General features: G+C 46.4%; 1 protein-coding gene across 26 annotated transcripts in view; it reads right to left on the bottom strand.

Moving 5' to 3' along the window:
* The window catches only part of TRDN (triadin), a 630,780-nt gene that overhangs the window by 222,493 nt on the left and 385,976 nt on the right, over positions 1–22,311 (bottom strand). For all 26 annotated transcript variants that reach the window (XR_010793132.1, XM_066606567.1, XM_066606610.1 and 23 more), the window contains one exon: positions 3,948–3,992. Coding sequence is in view for 25 of the 26 variants with exons in the window: in XM_066606567.1 (XP_066462664.1) it covers positions 3,948–3,992 (45 nt within the window). In the remaining variant the exon portion in view is untranslated. The remainder of the gene's footprint in view (positions 1–3,947; positions 3,993–22,311) is intronic.

Consider the following 22,311-nt stretch of genomic DNA (forward strand, 5'->3'; position numbering starts at 1 on the left):
GTGGACGGTTAACGATTGAGCGCGCGAGTGCGTGGTGGCGTACTTGCGCTTGCGCTCCAACACTTGCGCTAGCGACGGCTGGACTGTGCGGTGCGAGACATTGCTGGATGGGGCCGAGGACAGCGGAGGTGAGGGTGTGGGTGCAGGCCATGAGACGGTTGTGCCTGTGTCCTGAGAGGGAGGTTGGATCTCAGTGGCAGGTTGGGGCACAGGGGGAGAGGCAGCGGTGCAAACCGGAGGCGGTGAACGGCCTTCATCCCACCTTGTGGGGTGCTTGGCCATCATATGTCTGCGCATGCTGGTGGTGGTGAGGCTGTTGGTGGTGGCTCCCCGGCTGATCTTGGCGCGACAAAGGATGGACACCACTGTTCGTCGGTCGTCAGGCGTCTCTGTGAAAAACTGCCAGACCTTAGAGCACCTCGGCCTCTGCAGGGTGGCATGGCGCGAGGGTGTGCTTTGGGAAACACTTGGTGGATTATTCGGTCTGGCCCTGCCTCTACCCCTGGCCACCGCACTGCCTCTTGCAACCTGCCCTGCTGATGCCCTTGCCTCCCCCTCTGAAGACCTGTCCTGAGTAGGCGTTGCACACCAGGTGGGGTCAGTCACCTCATCGTCCTGCTGCTCTTCCTCCGAATCCTCTGTGCGCTGCTCCCTTGGACTTACTGCCCTTACTACTACCTCACTGCAAGACAACTGTGTCTCATCGTCATCGTCCTCCTCACCCACAGAAAGTTCTTGAGACAGTTGGCGGAAGTCCCCAGCCTCTTCCCCCGGACCCCGGGAACTTTCGAATGGTTGGGCATCAGTGACGATAAACTCCTCTGGTGGGAGAGGAACCACTGCTGCCCAATCTGAGCAGGGGCCCGAGAACAGTTCCTGGGAGTGTTCCCGCTCCTGAGCAGGTGTCATTGTAGTGGAGTGAGGAGGCTGGGAGGAAGGAGGAGCAGCAGACAGAGGATTCAGATTTGCAGCAGTGGACGGCGCAGAACTGTGGCTGGACGATAGGTTGCTCGAAGCACTTTCTGCCATCCAGGACAGGACCTGCTCACACTGCTAATTTTCTAATAAAGGTCTCCCGCGTGGACCCATTAATTGGGCGATGAATGTGGGGACGCCAGAAACGTGCCTCTCTCCTAATCGCGCAGCAGTCGGCTGCGACACACCTGGATCAGGAGCTCGGCCTGTGCCCACACCCTCACTTGGGCCTACGCGTCCTCGGCCACGTCCACGTCCTCTAGGCTTACCCCTACCCCTCAGCATGCTGTATTACCAGTGATTTGATTTCCCAGGCAGGAAATAAATTAGCGCAAGCCTGCAGGCCAAATATAATGTTTTCGCTTTTTTGCAAAGGGAAGGACCCACTGCGTATATTCAACGAACAATAACTTTTAGAACTGTAGTGTGGCCCTGAAAAAGTGACACACAACTTTAGTGTAGCAGAGTTATTAACTCTAGCAGAGCAGGTATTTGCCAGTCAGGAAAGACAATGGCGCAAGCCTGCAGTAAACCGTAGCTGGTTGCGTCTGATTTTTGTACGTTGTACACGCAGCACACACGTACACGGAGACCTTAGGACTGACACAGGCAGGCCAAATATAATTTCTTTTACTTTTTTGCAAAGGGAAGGACCCACTGCGTATATTCAATGAACAATAACTTTTAGAACTGTAGTGTGGCCCTGAAAAAGTGACACACAACTTTAGTGTAGCAGAGTTATTAACTCTAGCAGAGCAGGTATTTGCCAGTCAGGAAAGACAATGGCGCAAGCCTGCAGTAAACCGTAGCTGGTTGCGTCTGATTTTTGTACGTTGTCCACGCAGCACACACGTACACGGAGACCTTAGGACTGACACAGGCAGGCCAAATATAATTTCTTTTCCTTTTTTGCAAAGGGAAGGACCCACTGCGTATATTCAATGAGCAATAACTTTTAGAACTGTAGTGTGGCCCTGAAAAAGTGACACACAACTTTAGTGTAGCAGAGTTATTAACTCTAGCAGAGCAGGTATTTGCCAGTCAGGAAAGACAATGGCGCAAGCCTGCAGTAAACCGTAGCTGGTTGCGTCTGATTTTTGTACGTTGTCCACGCAGCACACACGTACACGGAGACCTTAGGACTGACACAGGCAGGCCAAATATAATTTCTTTTCCTTTTTTGCAAAGGGAAGGACCCACTGCGTATATTCAATGAACAATAACTGTGTTGTGGCCCTGCCTACACAATTCTGTCCCTGTAGTATCAATGGAGGGTGCAATGCTCTGCACAGACGATTTTTAGAAAAAAAAAAATATGCAACACTGCTAACAGCAGCCAGCACAGTACTGCACACACTTAAATTTGGCCCTAGAAAGGACCGTTGAGGTTCTTGAAGGCTACACTAACTCCTAACACTCTCCCTGCCTATGCACCACTTCTGTCCCTAATGCCGGGTGCAATGCTCTGCACTGCCGATTTTGAGAAAAAAGAAAAAAAAACCACTGCTAGCAGCAGCCTGCACACAGGTAGATGTGGCCCTAAGAAGGACCTTTGGGGTTCTTGAAGCCTACACTGACTCCTAACGCTCTCCCTACAGCAGCACCAGCACGATAGTACTTTCCCTCAGCTAACTCACAAGGCATCTGTGGCGAGCCGCGGGAGGGGCCGACTTTTATACTCGGGTGACACCTGATCTCCCCAGCCACTCACTGCAGGGGGGTGGTATAGGGCTTGAACGTCACAGGGGGAAGTTGTAATGCCTTCCCTGTCTTTCAATTGGCCAGAAAAGCGCGCTAACGTCTCAGAGAGGAAACTGAAAGTAACCAGAACACCGCGTGGTACTCGTTACGAGTAACGAGCATCCCGAACACCCTAATATTCGCACGAATATCAAGCTCGGACGAGTACGTTCGCTCATCTCTACTAGTAATAATAATATAACATTAGTTATAAAGCTCAGTAACAGTGAGTTGAATGAAGGAAAATATTAGAACACAGACCCTTAAACATACCTTTATTATTTGTTTGAAAGAATATCTCTGGCATCTCATAAAATGTCCAAAGGTGGAAAGGTTTTCTGCTATACATGAATTTTACTTTTTCACCTCCTGTCACTTATTATGTTAAAACTGCTTGTTGAAGCTAAAGATCTTATGACCGTTGCTCTACTGCTGTATAATAAATGAAACCTATCCTGCCACGGATGCATTTCTGAATGCCCTGATAACTTGCTCAGGAAATGCTTACGTAGCCTCCTTATCTGCTAAGGGCTGAAATGGAGTAACCTTGTTCAGTCAGTAGAAGTATATTTCTCAGTAAATGAGACATTACTTTTCTTTCTCTGATGCAGAGTGATACAGGCTTTCTTTTTAAAAACTACAAGTTATATATTTGATTTAAAGCTCTTCAGTGTTTATATAATGTAATATCCTTACTGACAAATCATCTGAATCTCTTCATTCAGTAGAGCAGTAGTATGCATTTTATGAGAAATTCCTTACTATATATGTCAACTTTTTAGCACTACATAGGTTTTAAGCCAAGAATTATGTGCTAATTCATTTATAAATAGCATTCAGTGCTCTGATTTTTTTTTTAAAACAGAGTTCCATTCTTAAACAAAGTTAAATAATAAAATTCCGGTTGCTTAAAGCCACCACTAGAGGGAGCTTACTGTGATCTGCCTATACATTGAATTCAATAGTAGAACCGTATGCAGTAACTACCGAAATATCCTAGTTGTTGCTGGAGGCAACTCAGATGTTTTTAAATTAACAGAGTAAAAACTCTTATAAAGATATATTAAGGAATTGAACTGCAAAGAATTTTGGATCAATTAGCAGAAAAAAAACTAAACAAAAGGACATTCAAAGGTAGACATTCACTTCAAGATAAAATAATACACATATATGTTACTTTCTGTAATAAAAGAAATAGTATTAACGTTAACAATATTTAACAAAAACGATACCTTTTTGTGTGATTACTGTCAGCTTCTCCTCTTCTTTTTCAGGTTCTGAAAATAAACAAATTTGCAAACTTAGTTACTCCTTAATGATAAATTATGGATTTATTCATCATAAGTTGCAAGGGAAGGTTTGGAGTGGGCTAAGTTCGCTTCATATCCAGCAGCTAACAGCTATCTCTAACAACTCATAGTAGTTGACAATTTGGCCATGGTTGGAGCTAGCTTTGATTATGGCCATTTAACTGTCCATGATGAGTTTTGGGTAATCTTTCTTGGGCACTGTGAAATTAGTAAATGCTAATCCAATGGCTAAAATACAGGTTAAAACCATATGGCAGAGATGTTTGTGTGGAGCAGGGGCATAGGGCATATATTGACACATTCTGGTATTCGAGTTTATGTCACTGTGCTATGGAGGAGAGGATTGCTCTTTATGCTGCTAACATACTTCTGTTCCTTGCAGTTTTCACTCCACATTGCTATAGAGTGTATACAGAGTTTTCAACATTTTTGGGCTGTCTATTAATTAGTAGACCTCGCTTTAGCCAGACCTCATCTGGAATTCTGTGACCAGCTCTGGGCACCCAGACGGGCGTTTTTCTGCGCGATTTGCGCATGCGCATGCGTCCGGCGATTTTTTAAAACCATTGCTTTGCAATGGTATCGGACACATGAGCGCTTTTTATCCGCTCGTCCGATAAATTATAGAACAGAAATCGCAGATCGCACCTATCTGCGATCTGCGATTACTGTTCTCTTCTCTATATGCGCTCAATGGGGCCGGCGGCAGCAGCGCCGACCCCATTGAGAACATATAGTAGACAAATCATTCTTAACCAAACTCAAACCACCTCAGGCATGATTGCTTTGAGCAAGAAAGGAGAGTGTTTTCCATAACAAGTTTCTCCACCCATGGGAGACGTATGGAGAAGGAAAAGCAGGAGGATGAAGAAGGAGGAATTGGATAATAAAGGTCCAGAGACATTGGACAGAGCATTTCAGAAAACAAAGCAGAGCAGAGTATTTCCCCATGGCCACAGGGATGTATCCCAATGGATTGCAGCTCTGCAAGTCATAGCAGATGAGCAAGAAGCTGCCACAGCAACACCACTACCAATGGCAGGGTAAGCCTAACAGGTGGGTGGCATAGATTGTTCAGCCTATTGCAGCCAGCAGCATCAGCACAGGATAAGACTGACAGTCACAGCTGGGGGTGTGATAACTGGCAGACTCATCAACCTGTCCACAGACAGTGTACATCACCTGATGTTTGTTAATATGAACCAGGCATGGAATTCCCCTGACTTCTGCACCCCCATGGCACATTCCACTCATTAGTTAGCAGACTGGCAATTTGTACTCACATATGACTGAGCATAGATTTATATCAAAGACCCCACTGGGCATTCAGGGTGCTGCTGCTGTTCTCCTCATCCACTCAAAATGACAATTTTTAATAGCACAAGATACAGCTGTACCTCTACAGCTTTTCCTTGGATAAGGCCTGTGATTGGCTATTCTGTTAACCTGATAGCATTTGTCCCTTGCCAAATTGATGACATTGCTTATAAAAGAAGTACCACACCTGCTGTCTGCCTTGGCGTAATTTTTGCTAACTCTATTGCTTTTCTTTGGAGGAGGAGTAGGCCCATGCTTGTTCACCTTGTAGAATGTGACCTTGCGAAATCTATGACATTACTTTTACATGTACCACAACTGTTGTCTTCCTTGTTGCAATTTGTTTTTATCTTTTGTTTTCAGTGACACCCACACCATTGTTTACTAGTTTTATCATTTTTTGGGGAAGAACACAGTGTTCCCCAGATGTGTGGTTGTGTTCCCATGCAATTTGAGGAGTTTGGGCTGAATTGGGGACCTTTTGGAGGGCAAATTAGTGACTATCCCGATTCATGATTATTTTCATGAAATCAGTCCGATACCAACATAAGCCTATTATTTCACTAATTGCTTATCACTAAATATGACTTTTTTTGTACAGAGTCCTAAGAGGGTGTCTATAGAAATTAATGAGCTCTCTACTACACCCTCCATAAGCCTCTGGTATTATGTGAAGGCATTTCTATTCAATTCTGTATGAATCTGACATAAGAAATGGTGCCTGAACAGACCCTGCCATGTGCATGAGCCATTACGTATATACATAGTCTATACTGCATACGGACAGCAAATTAAAGCAAAACACCACCACATACTGTAGTGTTTTAAAAACTGATTTAAATAATGTCATTTCCTGATGATACATTCCCTTTAACATGTCAATTTTGGTTTGTCAGAACAAATGGTAATGATGTCCTTGGCTGATTTATTCGGCATTCCAAATGTTTTCATACTATCACAGAATAATGTGTAGAACAATATGTAGTTCTTCATGTTAATTATCGTCATTGTTCAAGTTTTACATCTCTCAAAAGCAACAGTATCTGCTCCTAAGTATACTGTAGAGACTAGCGTCATAAACATACCAATGGGAAAAATAAAACAAAAGAAATAAGAAGGAAAGAAGGATGAAGTGTATAGAATTTTATAGAAAAACAATTGAATTGAATGAGCTCTGCAGTCAGGAATATCTTTCTGAAATATTTTTCCCCTGGGTATTTCAGCTTTCTCTCCCAGTAAAACTATATTTTATTGCTGCTGCTATAGCAATGCATGCAGAAATAGATTTATTACCTTAGATAAAAGACTACCAGGGACATGATGGGGAGACCCTTGTCCAGGCTAGAGGAGATTTACTGGTAATATACTATATTTATAAAACTCTATACTTATTATCCACTTTTTTCATTGCACATTATCCAGGATACTGGATGATATATGATGCACAGATCAGAACATGCTTTGTCTTCATTTTGTAGATACAGAAAAATAAAGTGGATTGTTATTTTATTTTTAATTATATATACTTGAAAAAAGTCCAGCACGTCAAGAATTACAGGAAAAATCTCTTTTATTCAAGACAGCAGGAGTGAAAACCATACATGGCTCTAAAATAACCTACATGTCTTGAGCAATAGCTCTTATTCATGGCATGTTGTAGGTGTGTATCTGAATATTATACTTTCTGTTGTGTTTAGGGTATTATTTTTTGCTCTATCGCAGAGATAAACAGTGTATCTTTTCAAACATAGAGTTTGATCTTGCTATAGTCTGATTTCAACTATATCAGAACAAGGAAAATTCTTTAATTTAGATAATAATAATCTTTATTTATGTAGCACCAACATATTCCGCAGCGCTTACAAGACAGGGGGAATAAAACAAAACCACGGTTACATGAAGTAATCAATTGATGGAAACAGTAGGGTGAGGGTTCTGCTCCAACGAGTTTATATATTACAACTAGTGGGGTGATACAGAAGGTAAAGGGGCAGGAGATGTATGGCAAGATGGAGAGTGAGGGGTGCTATACACATAGACAATAGTATCAGACGGAATAAAGAGGGTTTGGTTTAGGGGATATGGTATGCATTTTTAGAGCAAGCCTGAAGTTGTCTGTGTCAGGGATTGCCCAGATAGTTTTGGGTAGTGCATTCCAGAGGACTGGTGCTACTCTGGAGAAGTCTAGCAGACGGGAATCAGAGGTTCAAATTAAAGGGGCACTGATTTTTTTAGCAGAGCGGAGGGCACGGGTTGGGTGGTGGATTGAAATGAGGGAAGCAATGTAGGGCGGCGCGGTGCTGTGGAAGGCTTTGTGGATGAGGGTGGTGAGTTTAAATTTAATTCTGTATTTGACAGGCAGCCAGTGCAGTGACTGGCACAGCGTAGAAGCATCTGAGGATCAGCTGGACAGGAAGATGAGCCTGGCTGCCACAATCAGAATGGATTGGAGAGGGGAGAGTCTGGTGCAGGGGAAGGCTGATCAGCAGCAAGTTGCAATAATGAAGCCGAGAGTGGATGAGGGTAACAGTGAGGGTTTTTAGCATGTCCGCGGTGAGAAAAGGGGGGATTCTAGCAATGTTCTTGAGGTGCAGCTGACATGTTCGAGCCAGAGATTGGATATAGGGTGTAAAAGAGATATTGGAGCTGAATATATCCCCAAAGCAGTGGCCATGCTGTCTGGGAGTTATGGTGGTGCCACACACTGAGATGGAGATGTCAGGATGAGGTTGGTTAGTAGAGAGTAGAGACACCAGTAGGTCAGTTTTTGAGAGGTTCAGTTTTAGGAAGAGAGAGAACATAGTGTTAGAGACAGTCGGTGGCGTTTTGGAGGAATGTTGCTGTGATGTCACGTGAAGAGGTGTATAAGTGGGTGTCGTCAGCATAGAGATGGTACTAAATACCAAATCTCCAGAAGGTTTGTCCAATAGAGGCTGTGTCGATGGAGAAGAGGAGGGGGCTGAGGACCAAGCCCTGGGGCACACTAACAGTAATGTGAAGAGGGGGGAGATGGAGCCAGCAAAGGACATGCTGAAGAGCGGTCAGATAGGTAGGAGGGGAACCAGGATGGAGTAGTGCCCTTTAATCCAATGGAGTGAAACATACTGAGGAGGAGTTTGTGGTCAACAGTATCAAACGCTGTGGAGAGATCAAAGAGAATTAGTAGGGAGTAGTCACTCCTTGATTTAGCCTTCAGGAAATCATTTGACACTTCAGTCAGGGTGGTTTCTGTCGAGTGTACAGGGCGGAATACGGACTGTAGGGGGTCAAGAAAAGAGTTTTCTGACAGATAGCTTATAAGGCTGAAGTAAACGAGGCGTTCTAATAGTTTGGAGATGAAGGGGAGATTTGAGATGGGTCAGTAGTTGGCAGCATCAGTTTCTTTAGCAGTGGGGATATGATGGCGTATTTAAATTAGGAGGGGAAGATGCCAGGAGTCAGAGACAGATTGAATATAGTGGTGAGCTAGGAGATAACCATTGGGAGAGGGACTGAACGAGGTGCGAGGGGAGAGGGTCGCTAGCACAAGTGTTGGGGCAAGGAGAGGAAACAGACAATGAGCAGGAGCTAGATGCAGTACTGATGAGACTAGGGTCAGGGCTAATCTGGGATTGGGAGTTGATTTCCTGCCGGATTTTGTCGATTTTCTTTTTGAAGTAGGCAGCTAGTTCTTCAACACTGAGATCCGTGACTGGGGGCTGCTCTTTTGGGCTGAGAAGGGAGTGAAAAGTGGCAAGAGTTGTTTGAGATAATGAGGAGATGAGAGAGGTGAAGTAGACTTGTTTTGCATGGTGGAGGGCTAGGCTGTAGGTTCTGGGCATGAATTTGAAGTGGAGAAAGTCTGCGGACTTTTGAGACTTTCTCCACAGCCGTTCAGCACACCTAGAGCAGGATGAAGTGTGTTTGAGGCATGAGCCAGGGTTGCCGCGATCTGCATCGGATGGCTTCGGACACTGGGGGTGCCACTCCATCCATGGCATGTTTGAGAAGGGTGTTGTAATGTGCGGCAGCCAGGTTGGGATAGGAGAGGAGAGAGATAGGGGACAGAGAAGACTGTAGGGACTTAGAAAGTTTTGGGTGTGAACAGCCTGATGGTTCCTGTATGTATGATAGGTAGGCAGGTGTGGAGAGATGCTAGGGAGCTTGACAGAGAAAAAGAGGAGGTTGTGGTCTGAGAGTGGGAGAAAGAAGTTGGTGAAGTCGGAGAGGCTGTGACTTGTGAGAGACCAAGGGAGGAGGTGAGCCATAGAAGCTGAGAGGCAGATGAGGAAATGGGGTCAATGGTGGGGATGTTAAAGTCTCCTAGGATGAAGTTTGGGATTTTGCAGGAGAGGAAGTGGGGGAACGAGACAGCAAAGTGATCCAGAAACAGGCGAGGAGGACCTGCAGGCAGTAGATAACTGTAATTTGTATATTAAATTCTATTTTGAATCTGTTAATAGGGTTCGTGAAACATTTCCTTTTTTGAAAAAATGGAATCTCCAAGTTCAGTTTAAGAGCATTGTGTCATGGATATGTATCATGGTGTGCCTCTACAGCTCACTTTGCTTACCTGCTGCTGGGGCTGCAATTGGGCATCACTGTCATCCATTCGCTGCATTCCATATCCTCTCCTCAGCCTAGTCCCTAGTATATGCCCACAGGACTTGGGTGTGCCAGCCCTAGACTTAAAGGGCCAGCATGCGCCCCAATACTTGTCCCCCACCAATCTACTCCAAGTATTTGCTATATTAGGTATTCATACCCAAGAGTAGGTGCTTAAGCAATTAGTTTCTATCCTTGCAACAAAGCCCCAGTAAGTTGTTGTACTCTAGTTCTGACCTCAAGACTATTTCTGTGAGTAATCGCTTGGGGACCCCACAGCGAAGACCAAATCCCACTTGGAGGGTTCAAGGGTAAAAAAATGGGGCTTTCAAAGTACTGCCTCCAGTGACAGAACAAGGTAAAATCTGTGTGTGGCAAGACGGATCCACATCTGCCTGCCTGATAGTATGCTTATATTCCAATATTTTGCAATATCTCCTTGTCTAATATCAATATTCTTGATTGTCAAATGCACTTCTTATCAATGTCTATCAATGATTGATCTCCAGTGACTAAACTAGGTTGCTCTAAAGATGGCACGCTGCTCACAATTATCAAATTATAATCTTCAAAGTTTTAATCTAATTAAACACTGAAACAGTATCCATCCAAAGGTAATTAGAAAACCCCAGAAAAAGAGATTAGCCAGCAGAATAGGAGCAGCAAATACAGTGATACCTTAGGTTAAGAGTGCCTCAGCTTACAAGCTTTTTGACTTGAGAGCGGGCTCTCTCCTGACATTTTGCTCTGATTTAAGAGCAAAAACTTGGGTTACAAGCCTTGCTCTCAATGGGACCACTGCTGCTGCCGGTGGCCCCCATTGAAAACAATGGCTTGCCAGCAACCCCTGCGGGGATTTTCAGAGAAGGGCTTTAAATATAAGCCCTTCCCTTAAAATTATCCCTATCTGTAGTAAATAATATATATTCACCTGTTCGCCGCTGCCGGGGTTTAGGGCGCCCACCCACTGGCGTTTTTTTTTCTTTGCGTTTTGCGTTTTTCCTGCAGAGCAATTAGAATTGAATGTACTCCTGTCCACTGGCGTTTTGCGTTGCGTTTTTTAACATAGGAACTGTCAGTTGCATATGTGTCCTTATTTTTCTCCTAATGCACCCATGAAAGTCAATGGAAATTAATGGAAAAGCCGCGAAAACGCGGCAAAAAACGCTTCGAAAAACGTGGGAAAAACGCGGGAAAAACGCCGTGAAAACGCGGCGTTTTTCACGCACGAAAATCGCAAACGCCAGTGGGTGGGCGCCCTTAGGCGTGTCTAGCCGCCGCATGTTCTCCTTGCATTTTTAATCCCCGCCTGCTGAAAAGCTTCAAAGCAGTGCAGGAAGAACAAGCAGCAACTAGATGCACCTGAGCCCCGGCAGACAGGTGAGTATATATTTTTTAATTTTTTTTTACTACAGCTAGGGATGATTTTCAGGGTAGGGCTTATATTTAAAGCCCTTCCCCGAAAATCAATGTGGGGGTGCCGGCGTCCTATTGCTTTCAATGGGGGAATTCCCCCCTGAAATCAGTGGAGAGCTTCCCGATCTGGGACGGATTAATGGCTTTTCTATTCATTTCAATGGGAAAAATTGATTTGACTTACGAGTGTTTTGCGTTAAGAGCTCTGTCACAGAACGAATTGAACTCTTAACCCAAGGCACCACTGTACCTGTATTTGTTTTTGAGAAATATATATATATATATATATATATATATATAGTATTAACATTTAAAAAAAATGTAAAATATCTATTTTTAATGAATGTCTGCTGTTAACATTAAATGAATTATTAATATATACATTGCAGTTTGTAAAACATTAATTAAAAATCACAGCCATATATTGTTTGGCTGCCTCAGGGTTTCAAGCAACGTTTACATTTATCGGGAGTTTATAGAAGCTTATAGAACTTGAGGTTAATTATTTTGCAGAGAGCTGAATAATTCACTGAACAAAGTTTCCAAAAATAGCAAACATTACTTGTGTCTGTTAAGTTCTATTAGTCAATAAGAAAGGAAGAGGGATGTGAGAAGTTTCACTCATTTTTTTTTACCAAGTTCATCAAACATATGCCAAATAAGCATCCCAGCATTCAAATAGACACAAAATGGTACAGGAATGATTGCCAAGGATTGAAACCCAATTTTGGTAATGAATAGATAAAACAATACTGATGGGTGTTAGGTACAAAATACACTCAGGGTAGGGTCCAACACTGAATAAATGGCATGTGTCCAAAAACCCACCACCTCTTGCAACCAACGGCCAAAAATGTTTTGCCAGGAATACTGCCCTTTTACCAGCAAAATCTTCTGGACATTAGCTGCTGATGAGCAAAGTTTTGGCTTCAGGCAGTTTATACAATGTGGTATCCCATCCTAATTTAGTAATGCGGGAATAGGAGATACAGAGGTAGAAGTCACACAGTAACCCATGTGCCATTTAGCACAGAAGAAAAATAGCAATATTATAAAATGGCACGTAGAAGGTTTGAGTCCCTGTTTTGGGGCTCAAGAGCTTCAAGTTATAACTCTATGTGAGGTTGCCAAGTGACAGAAATAAACAAGTACTAATAAGTGCTTGCTCTCCACATGAAGACACAAAACTAAATATGCATTAAAATACCTTAATATGTATCTAAGACACTCATCACAAAATCCTGCTTGTCAGGGACCGGTAAAGAGGACCTAGCAATTTATTTTTCCATTAAAAAATAAATTCTATTAAAGAACAACATTGTAAAATCGGACTTATTAAAAATTCTTAAAAGAATGCAAAAACTACTTGTTTCACTTTGTGTTTACTCTGCAAGTTACAGAACTCGAATTCCCACGGGAGTTGGGTATAAACTTCTGGCAGTGAAGCGGTAAAACAAAAGTAGTATGTCTAGATCTGTGACAGTAATATTGTTGCAGTCAGTAATCACACTAGAGAGGAGCTGTCCTCTTAGTCAATTGTTGCAGCTGAATAGAGATTTTACCTAGCAACAGTCATCAGCTGTATATACCTAAATAGGATAGGGGCAGCCAATCAAGAGGGACTTACTATTAAAAGCATACTGTATATAATAATTATATATTCTTCAAAATCTTAAATTCCTTTCTTCTTTAGGGCTTAGTCACACGGGTGCATTGGCGCCCATGTTACTGCAGGTAGAAGTCGGACGCACTTCAGGATGGACGTCTCTCTGCAGCGCCGGAAGAAAGAACATGTGACCGGCTTTATTGCTGGTCATGTGTTTTTTCTTCAACGCTGCAGGGAGTCGTCCGTCTTGAAGTACGGCCGTCTTCTTCCTGCAGTAAGGGCTCAGTCACACAGGCGCATCGGCGCCTGTGTGGCTAAGCCCTTACATTGAAAAAAAAATGAATGCTAGCTGCATATAAAGTAGCTATTGCTACTGGCAAACAGTGTTGCTAACCTGAATTTTTCATAGATCCACCTAAGAGTAGTTGTACACAGGCGAGAAAATCGCACAATTTTCACCTCCTGTGATAGTCAGTAAAAATGCAGAATTATGAAAGCAATGATTTACAATGGTTGCATTTCCATCTGCCATGTTTTCGCTGATGCGATGTTGAAGAGGATAAAAAATCATGACTTACTCTATCTTTCTATGTTGTGTGATTTTTTTTAATGTCCCATGTATTCCTATGGAGGTTTCTTTTTATCCCATTGCAACACTACAAATGCACGTTGCGATGCAATGGGAGTTTAACATTACAAAGACCTATTGACTTTTGCGCTAAAAAAATCTAGCGATTTAACCACGGGTGGCAACAATGCCATGCGAGATTATTCTCAAGAAAAAGCTTCGCTGATAGAGATGAGCGAGCGTACTCGTCCGAGCTAGATACTCGTTCGAGAATTAGGGTACTCGAGATGCTCGTTACTCGAGACGAGCACCACGAGGTGTTCGAGTCACTTTCATTCCCAGAAAATTTTGCGCCGTTTTCTGGCCAATAGTAACACAGGGAAGGCATTACAACTTCCTCCTGTGAAGTTCCAGCCCTATTCCACCCCCCTGCAGTGAGTGGCTGGGGAGATCAGGTGCCACCCGAGTATATAAACTGGGCCCGCCTGCGGCTCGCCACAGATGCACGCTGAGAGACATTAGGGAAAGTGCCGTCTTGCTGTAGCTGCTATAGGGAGAGTGTTAGGCTGTTATTCTTCGTCTTCAAGAACCCCAACGGTCCTTCTTAGGGCCACATCTGACCGTATGCAGTACTGTTGAGGCTGCTTTTAGCAGTTTAGCAAATTTTTTTTTTTTTTTGTATATCGGGCGTGCAGACCATAGCGTCCTCAGTCTGCAGTCATTTTACTCACTATAGGGGCAGTACTGGTGAGGCAGGGACAGTGGTACAGGGAAAGAGGTATACTGGCTATATAGGCAGGGGGCTTTTTCCCCAAAATTGGGAAAAAATACAATATTTGGGCTGCCTGTGACCGTCTTCAGTTTACGCCGTCCACAACTGCAACTCTGAATCCTCTGACTGCTGCTCCTTCCTCCCAGCCTCTTCACTCCATGAAAATGACACATTCTGAGGAGCAGGCAGACTCCCAGGAACTGTTCTCGGGCCCCTGCCCAGATTGGGCAGCAAGGGTTCCTCTCCCACCGGAGGAGTTTATCGTGACCGATGCCCAACCTTTGGAAAGTTCCCGGGGTCCGGGGGATGAGGCTGGGGACTTCCGGCAACTGTCTCAAGAGCTTTCAGTGGGTGAGGAGGACGATGACGATGAGACACAGTTGTCTATCAGTGAGGTAGTAGTAAGGGCAGTAAGTCCAAGGGAGGAGCGCACAGAGGATTCGGAGGAAGAGCAGCTGGACGATGAGGTGACTGACCCCACCTGGTTTGCTAAGCCTACTGAGGACAGGTCTTCAGAGGGGGAGGCAAGTGCAGCAGCAGGGCAGGTTGGAAGAGGAAGTGCGGTGGCCAGGGGTAGAGGCAGGGCCAGACCGAATAATCCACCAACTGTTTCCCAAAGCGCCCCCTAATGCCATGCCACCCTGCAGAGGCCGAGGTGCTCAAAGGTGTGGCAGTTTTTCACTGAGTGCAGACGACCGACGAACTGTGGTATGCAAGGTTTGTCGCGCCAAGATCAACCGGGGAGCCACCACCATCAGCCTCACCACCACCAGCATGCGCAGGCATATGATGGCCAAGCACCCCACAAGGTGGGACGAAGGCCGTTCAGCGCCTCCAGTTTGCCCCACTGCCTCTTCCCCTGTGCCCCAACCTGCCACTGAGATCCAACACCCCCTCTCAGGACACAGGCACGACCGTCTCCCAGCCTGCACCCACACCCTCACCTCCGCTGTCCTCGGCCCCATCCTCGGTCTCTCAGCGCAGCGTCCAGCTGTCGCTAGCGCAACTGTTTGAGCGCAAGTACGCCGCCACGCACCCGCACGCTCAAGCGTTAAACGTGCACATAGCCAAATTGATCAGCCTGGAGATGCTGCCGTATAGGCTTGTGGAAACGGAGGCTTTCAAAAACATGATGGCGGCGGCGGCCCCGCGCTACTTGGTTCCCAGTCGCCACTACTTTTCCCGATGTGCTGTCCCAGCCCTGCAGGACCACATCTCCCGCAACATTGTACGCGCCCTCACCAACGCGGTTACTGGCAAGGTCCACTTAACAACGGACACATGGACAAGCACAGGCGGGCAGGGCCACTATATCTCCCTGACGGCACATTGGGTGAATTTAGTGGAGGCTGGGACCGAGTCAGAGCCTGGGACCGCTCACGTCCTACCCACCCCCAGAATTGCGGGCCCCAGCTCGGTGCTGGTATCTGCGGTGGTGTATGCTTCCTCCACTAAACCACCCTCCTCCTCCTCCTCCTCCTCCTACGCAACCTCTGTCTCGCAATCAAGATGTGTCAGCAGCAGCATGTCGCCAGCAGTCGGTGTCGCGCGGCGTGGCAGCACAGCGGTGGGCAAGCGTCAGCAGGCCATGCTGAAACTACTCAGCTTAGGAGAGAAGAGGCACACGGCCCACGAACTGCTGCAGGGTCTGACAGAGCAGACCGACCGCTGGCTTGCGCTGCTGAGCCTCCAACCGGGCATGGTCGTGTGTGACAACGGCTGTAACCTGGTGGCGGCTCTGCAGCTCGGCAGCCTCACGCACGTCCCATGCCTGGCCCACATCTTTAATTTGGTGGTTCAGCGGTTTCTGAAAAGCTACCCACGTTTGTCAGACCTGCTCGGAAAGGTGCGCTGGGTCAGCGCACATTTCCGCAAGTCCAACACGGACGCTGCCACCCTCCGGACCCTGCAACATCGGTTTAATCTCCCAGTGCACCGACTGCTATGCGACGTGCCCACACGGTGGAACTCTACGCTCCACATGTTGGCCAGGCTCTATGAGCAGCGTAGAGCTATAGTGGAATACCAACTCCAACATGGATGGCTTAGTGGGAATCAGCCTCCTCAATTCTTTACAGAAGAGTGGGCCTGGTTGGCAGCCATCTGCCAGGTCCTTGGAAACTTTGAGGAGTCTACCCAGATGGTGAGCGGCGATGCTGCAATCATTAGCATCACCATTCCTCTGCTATGCCCCTTGAGAAGTTCCCTGCAAAGCATAAAGGCAGACGCTTTGCACTCGGAAACGGAGCCGGGGGAAGACAGTATGTCGCTGGATTGTCAGAGCACCCTCATGTCTATATCTCAGTGCGTTTTGGAGGAGGAGGAGGGGGAGGAGCATGAGGAGGAGGGGGAAGAGACAGCTTGGCCCACTGCTGAGGGTACCCATGCTGCTTGACTGTCATCCTTTCAGCGTGTATGGCCTGAGGAGGAGGATCCTGAAAGTGATCTTGCTAGTGAGGACAGCCATGTGTTGCGTACAGGTACCTTGGCAGACATGGCGGACTTCATGTTAGGATGCCTTTCTCGTGACCCTCGCGTTACACGCATTCCGGCCACTACGGATTACTGGGTGTACACACTGCTCGACCCACGCTATAAGGAGAACCTTTCCACTCTCATACCCGAAGAGGAAAGGGGTTCGAGAGTGATGCTATACCACAGGACTCTGGTGGACAAACTGATGGTAAAATTTCCATCCGACAGCGCTCGTGGCAGAAGGCGCAGTTCCGAGGGCCAGGTAGCAGGGGAGGCGCGGAGATCAGGCAGCATGTACAGCGCAGGCAGGCGAACACTCTCCAAGGCCTTTGCCAGCTTTATGGCTCCCCAGCAAGACTGTGTCACCGCTCCCCAGTCAAGGCTGAGTCGGCGGGAGCACTGTAAAAGGATGGTGAGGGAGTACGTAGCCGATCGCACGACCATCCTCCGTGACGCCTCTGCCCCCTACAACTACTGGGTGTCGAAGCTGGACACGTGGCCTGAACTCGCGCTGTATGCCCTGGAGGTGCTTGCTTGTCCTGCGGCTAGCGTCTTGTCAGAGAGGGTGTTTAGTGCGGCTGGGAGAATCATCATGGATAAGCATACCCGCCTGCCAACTGACAGTGCCTAAACAATACGTAGGCTGCACCCGCGGATGGAAGCATTGTTCTCTATCACCATAAAAAACGGGGACCTTTTAGCTTCATCAATCTGTGTATTATATTCATCCTCCTCCTCCTGCTCCTCCTCCTGAAACCTCACGTAATCACGCCAAACGGGCAATTTTTCTTAGGCCCACAAGGCTCAGTCATATAACTTTTGTAAACAATGTTTTTACGTTTAAATTCTCATTAAAGCGTTGAAACTTGCACCTGAACCAATTTTTATTTTAACTGGGCTGCCTCCAGGCCTAGTTACAAATTAAGCCACAGTAACCAAAGCGATTAATGGGTTTCACCTGCCTTCTTGGTTGGGCATGGGCAATTTTTCTGAGGTACATTAGTACTGTTGGTACACCAATTTTTTTGGGCCATCGCCTACAGTGTAATCCTAGTAATTTTTATGGGCTTCGCCTGCACTCATGGTACAGCAAGGTGTGTGGGGTTGGCCTACACTTTTGCTACATAAATGTAACTGTGGCCTTGTCTGTACTGCAACTACTGAAATGTGAAAGAGATTGTTATCTCCCTAAACTGCTGCAATAGGAATGTTACTGTGGCCTGTCTTGACTGCTACTACTTCTGAAATGGAACTAATACTGTGCTCCCCCTATACTGCTGCTAGTGATATGTTACTGGGGCCTGTCCAGACTGCTACTACTACTGAAATGGAACTAAGACTGTGCTCCCCCTATACTGCTGCTTCGGAATTGTTACTGGGGCCTGTCTTGACTGTTACTACTACTGAAATGGAACTAATACTGTGCTCCCCCTATACTGCTGCTAGTGATATGTTACTGGGGCCTGTCCAGACTGCTTCTACTACTGAAATGGAACTAATACTGTGCTCCCCCTATACTGATGCTAGTGATATGTTACTGGGGCCTGTCCAGACTGCTACTACTATTGAAATGAAACTAATACTGTGCTCCCCTATACTGCTGCTAGTGATATGTTACTGGGGCCTGTCCAGATTGCTACTACTACTGAAATGGAACTAATACTGTGCTCCTCCTATACTGCTGCTAGTGATATGTTACTGGGGCCTGTCTTGACTGCTACTACTACTGAAATGGAACTAATACTGTGCTCCCCCTATACTGCTGCTAGTGATACGATACTGGAGCCTGTCTTGACTGCTACTACTACTGAAATGGAACTAATACTGTGCTCCTCCTATACTGCTGCTAGTGATATGTTACTGGGGCCTGTCCAGACTGCTACTACTACTGAAATGGAACTAAGACTGTGCTCCCCCTATACTACTGTTTCGGAATTGTTACTGGGGCCTGTCTTGACTGCTACTACTACTGAAATGGAACCAATACTGTGCTCCCCCTATACTGCTGCTAGTGATATGTTACTGGGGCCTGTCTTGACTGCTACTACTACTGAAATGGAACTAATACTGTGCTCCCCCTATACTGCTGCTAGTGATATGTTACTGGGGCGTGTCCAGACTGCTACTACTGAAATGGAACTAATACTGTGCTCCCCCTATACTGCTGCTAGTGATTTGTTACTGGGGCCTGTCTTGACTGCTACTACTGAAATGGAACTAATACTGTGCTCCCCCTATACTGCTGCTAGTGATATGTTACTGGGGCCTGTCTTGACTGCTACTACTACTGAAATGGAACTAATACTGTGCTCCCCCTATACTGCTGCTAGTGATATGTTACTGGGGCCTGTCCCTAATGCTACCGCTGAAATGTTACTAATTCTGGGCTCTGCCTATACCGCTGTTAATGCTATGTCACTGGGGTGTGGAAACGGAGGCTTCGCAAAGACATGATGGCGCCGAGGCCATTTCCCACCAACGCGGTTACTGTTAAGGTGCATATAACCACGGACACGTGGAGAGGACACGTAGTGCCTCAAAAACATCCCCCTCCTCCTCCAACCATGAAAACATTCTTGGCAAATACCTTTGCATTGGTCCGTTTGGTGGCAGTCCAAGAATTTCACCTTTAACGACACAACAAGAGAGCCCCCCACCATCCCCCCGCCACGGCACACTTAATCATGGCCACATTCCGAAAACCAACTAAATAAAACCGCACTACTAGCTCCGCAGTCGCGACCAGATTCCCACCAACGCGGTTACTGTTAAGGTACATATTACCAGTCTGACTGGGGCATGCACTGTGGGCCGAAGCCCACCTGTATTGTATCTGACATTAGCTCTGCTGAGCAGGGCACTGCAATGAGATACATTTATGTACCGCCGATGGGTTCCAGGGAGCCACCCATGCTGTGGGTCCACAGGGACTTCACATTACGGATTTGTACCTGCCAGTGTCTATGTATTAAAAACCCCGGTCAGACAGGGGCATGCAGTGTGGGCCGAAGCCCACCTGCATTTAATCTGACGTTACCTCAGCTGTGCTGGGCACTGCAATGGGATTTGTTTATGTACCGCCGGTGGGTTCCAGGGAGCCACCCATGCTTTGGGTCCACACGGACTTCACATTAGGGAGTTGTACCTGCCTGTGTCTACTTATAAAAAAAACCCATTCTGACTGGGGCATGCAGTGTGGGCCGAAGACCACCTGCGTTTAATCTGACGTTACCTCAGCCGTGCTGGGTAATGCAATGGGATTTATTTATGTACCGCCGGTGGCTTCCTAGGACCCACCCATGCTGTCGGTCCACACGGAGTTGTACCTGCCTGTGTCTACTTATAAGGAACCCCGGTCTGACTGGGGCATGCAGTGTGGGCCGAAGCCCACCTGTATTTAATCTGACATTAGCTCTACTATCCGGGGCACTGTATTGGGACAAACTACAGGAGCAATACAGCGCTAATGAGACGTGCACAGCTACGCTAGCATTGGAGTCCGCTGTAGGCACGCGATTGCTGAGGGTTTGTGCAGAGGCCTATGTCCTGGGTGCAGTGAAAGTCCGCTTCCAGCCTAGGATTGCTGAATTTGTGGGCCGAGGCCTATGCCGTGGGCGCGGTGCAAGTCTGCCATGTTTGGCCGCTCAGATCAATTTTTTGTTCATGTCTTGGGTTTCCTAGGACCCACCTATGCTGTTGGTGCAAACTTAGTTCCCATTGCGGTGTTTGACCTGTCTGGCACAAAGGCACTGACTGACTTGGGTAGGGGGCAGAGCGCTGACGGCTTTCCCCTTGCAGTGTGGATTGAGCTATGCGACACCTTGACAGAATGAATACTGTGTGGCACATGGATTCCCCATTGCTATGCCCACGTTTGCAGCTCCTGACGGAGGTGGCACAGGATTGGAGTTCTCATTGCTTCTTAACAGCATTGTGGGCTATCGCCCCGCCCCTTTTAAAGAGGGTCGCTGCCTGGCCCTGCCAACCCTCTGCAGTGTGTGTCTCCGGTTCCTCCTCATGGCAGACACACTTATAAATAGACATGAGGGTGGTGTGGCTATGAGGCCAGCGTGTGGCATGAGGGCAGCTGAAGGCTGCGCAGGGACACTTTGGTGTGCGCTGTGGACACTGGGTCGTGTGGGGGGGTTGGGCAGCATGTAACCCGCATGTAATCATGCAGGCAGTGATTGTGCTTTGTTGGAGATAGTGTGGTGCTTAGCTAAGGTATGCCTTGCTAATGAGGGTTTTTCAGAAGTAAAAATTGTTGGGGGGGCACTCTTGCCGCTATTGTGGCTTAATAGTGGGACCTGGGAACTTGAGATGCAGCCCAACATGTAGCCCCTCGCCTGCCCTATCCGTTTCTGTGTCGGTCCCATCACTTTCTTGAATTTCCCAGATTTTCACAAATGAAAACCTTAGCGAGTATCGGCGATATACAAAAATGCTCGAGTCGCCCATTGACTTCAATGGGGTTCGTTACTCGAAACGAACCCTCGAGCATCGCGGGAAGTTCAACTCCAGTAACGAGCACCAAGCATTTTGGTGCTCGCTCATCTCTAATCGCTGATGCTAACAAATCGCAGTGACTTAAGATACGATTTTTCCACGATTTTCTCACGGCACAATTGCAATCGCCCGTGTGGAATTAGCCTCAGGGCTCAGTCACACGGGCCAATTATTTGCGGGTTAAAAAATATAACACTATATAGAACCAATGCTTTCCAATGGCAGCAGTCACATGTGCGAATTTTACATGCGCATAAAATTAACATGCGGACAAAAGATAGAGCATATGGGTGGCAATGGACGTGGTCAAGCTTTTTTTTTTAAAGCACACAGGGCAAATTTTTTTATGCGCAAATAAACGCATGTAAAAACGCCCGTGTGACTGAGCCCTCCGATTGAGCTACTGATGTGATTTAATTACCAGCATTTATTAACTTTCATAATAACCTGCAAAAGTACCACCAGACTCAAAAAATTCATGGATGTAACTAATATTTTTTTATAGACACTAGAAAAAAGTCCCCTATTTTTACGATCTATCCAAGAATCTCTTGACAGTTGCCAACCCTGCCGCCAAACCCAATTTTTCTTCCGCTTTTACCTTTTCAGGTTCAGAAACAATGATTTTCTTATATATATGTAATTTGATATGAATCTGTGCATGTGTACACATAGTTAGATGATAATAACTGCAAATGGAAACTATCTGAGGGCTTTTCCTTCCCTGCCTGCAATGGGACCTGCAGTGGCATCGCACCATGTGCTGTGTGCATGCGGTGCGATGCAAGGTTCCCCCATTGAAAGCAATGGGAGAAACAGTGCGATCCTTCGCCATGGTTGACAGCTACTTCCCTAAAGTGATGCAAAGTGGTTTTGATATAAAAACGTATCACAACCACGGGAATATCGCATGCCAGCAAGTGCGTTATCTGGCCAGGATTCATGGCTCGATATTGTACTCACCTGTATGAAGTTAACCTACGTGTTCAAAAAATATGACTAGTGTAAAACAGTTAAGAATTAATAAGAATTAACTTACCCG

The sequence above is a fragment of the Eleutherodactylus coqui genome, chromosome 1, assembly GCF_035609145.1.
Source record: "Eleutherodactylus coqui strain aEleCoq1 chromosome 1, aEleCoq1.hap1, whole genome shotgun sequence".
Classification (NCBI taxonomy): domain Eukaryota; kingdom Metazoa; phylum Chordata; class Amphibia; order Anura; family Eleutherodactylidae; genus Eleutherodactylus; species Eleutherodactylus coqui.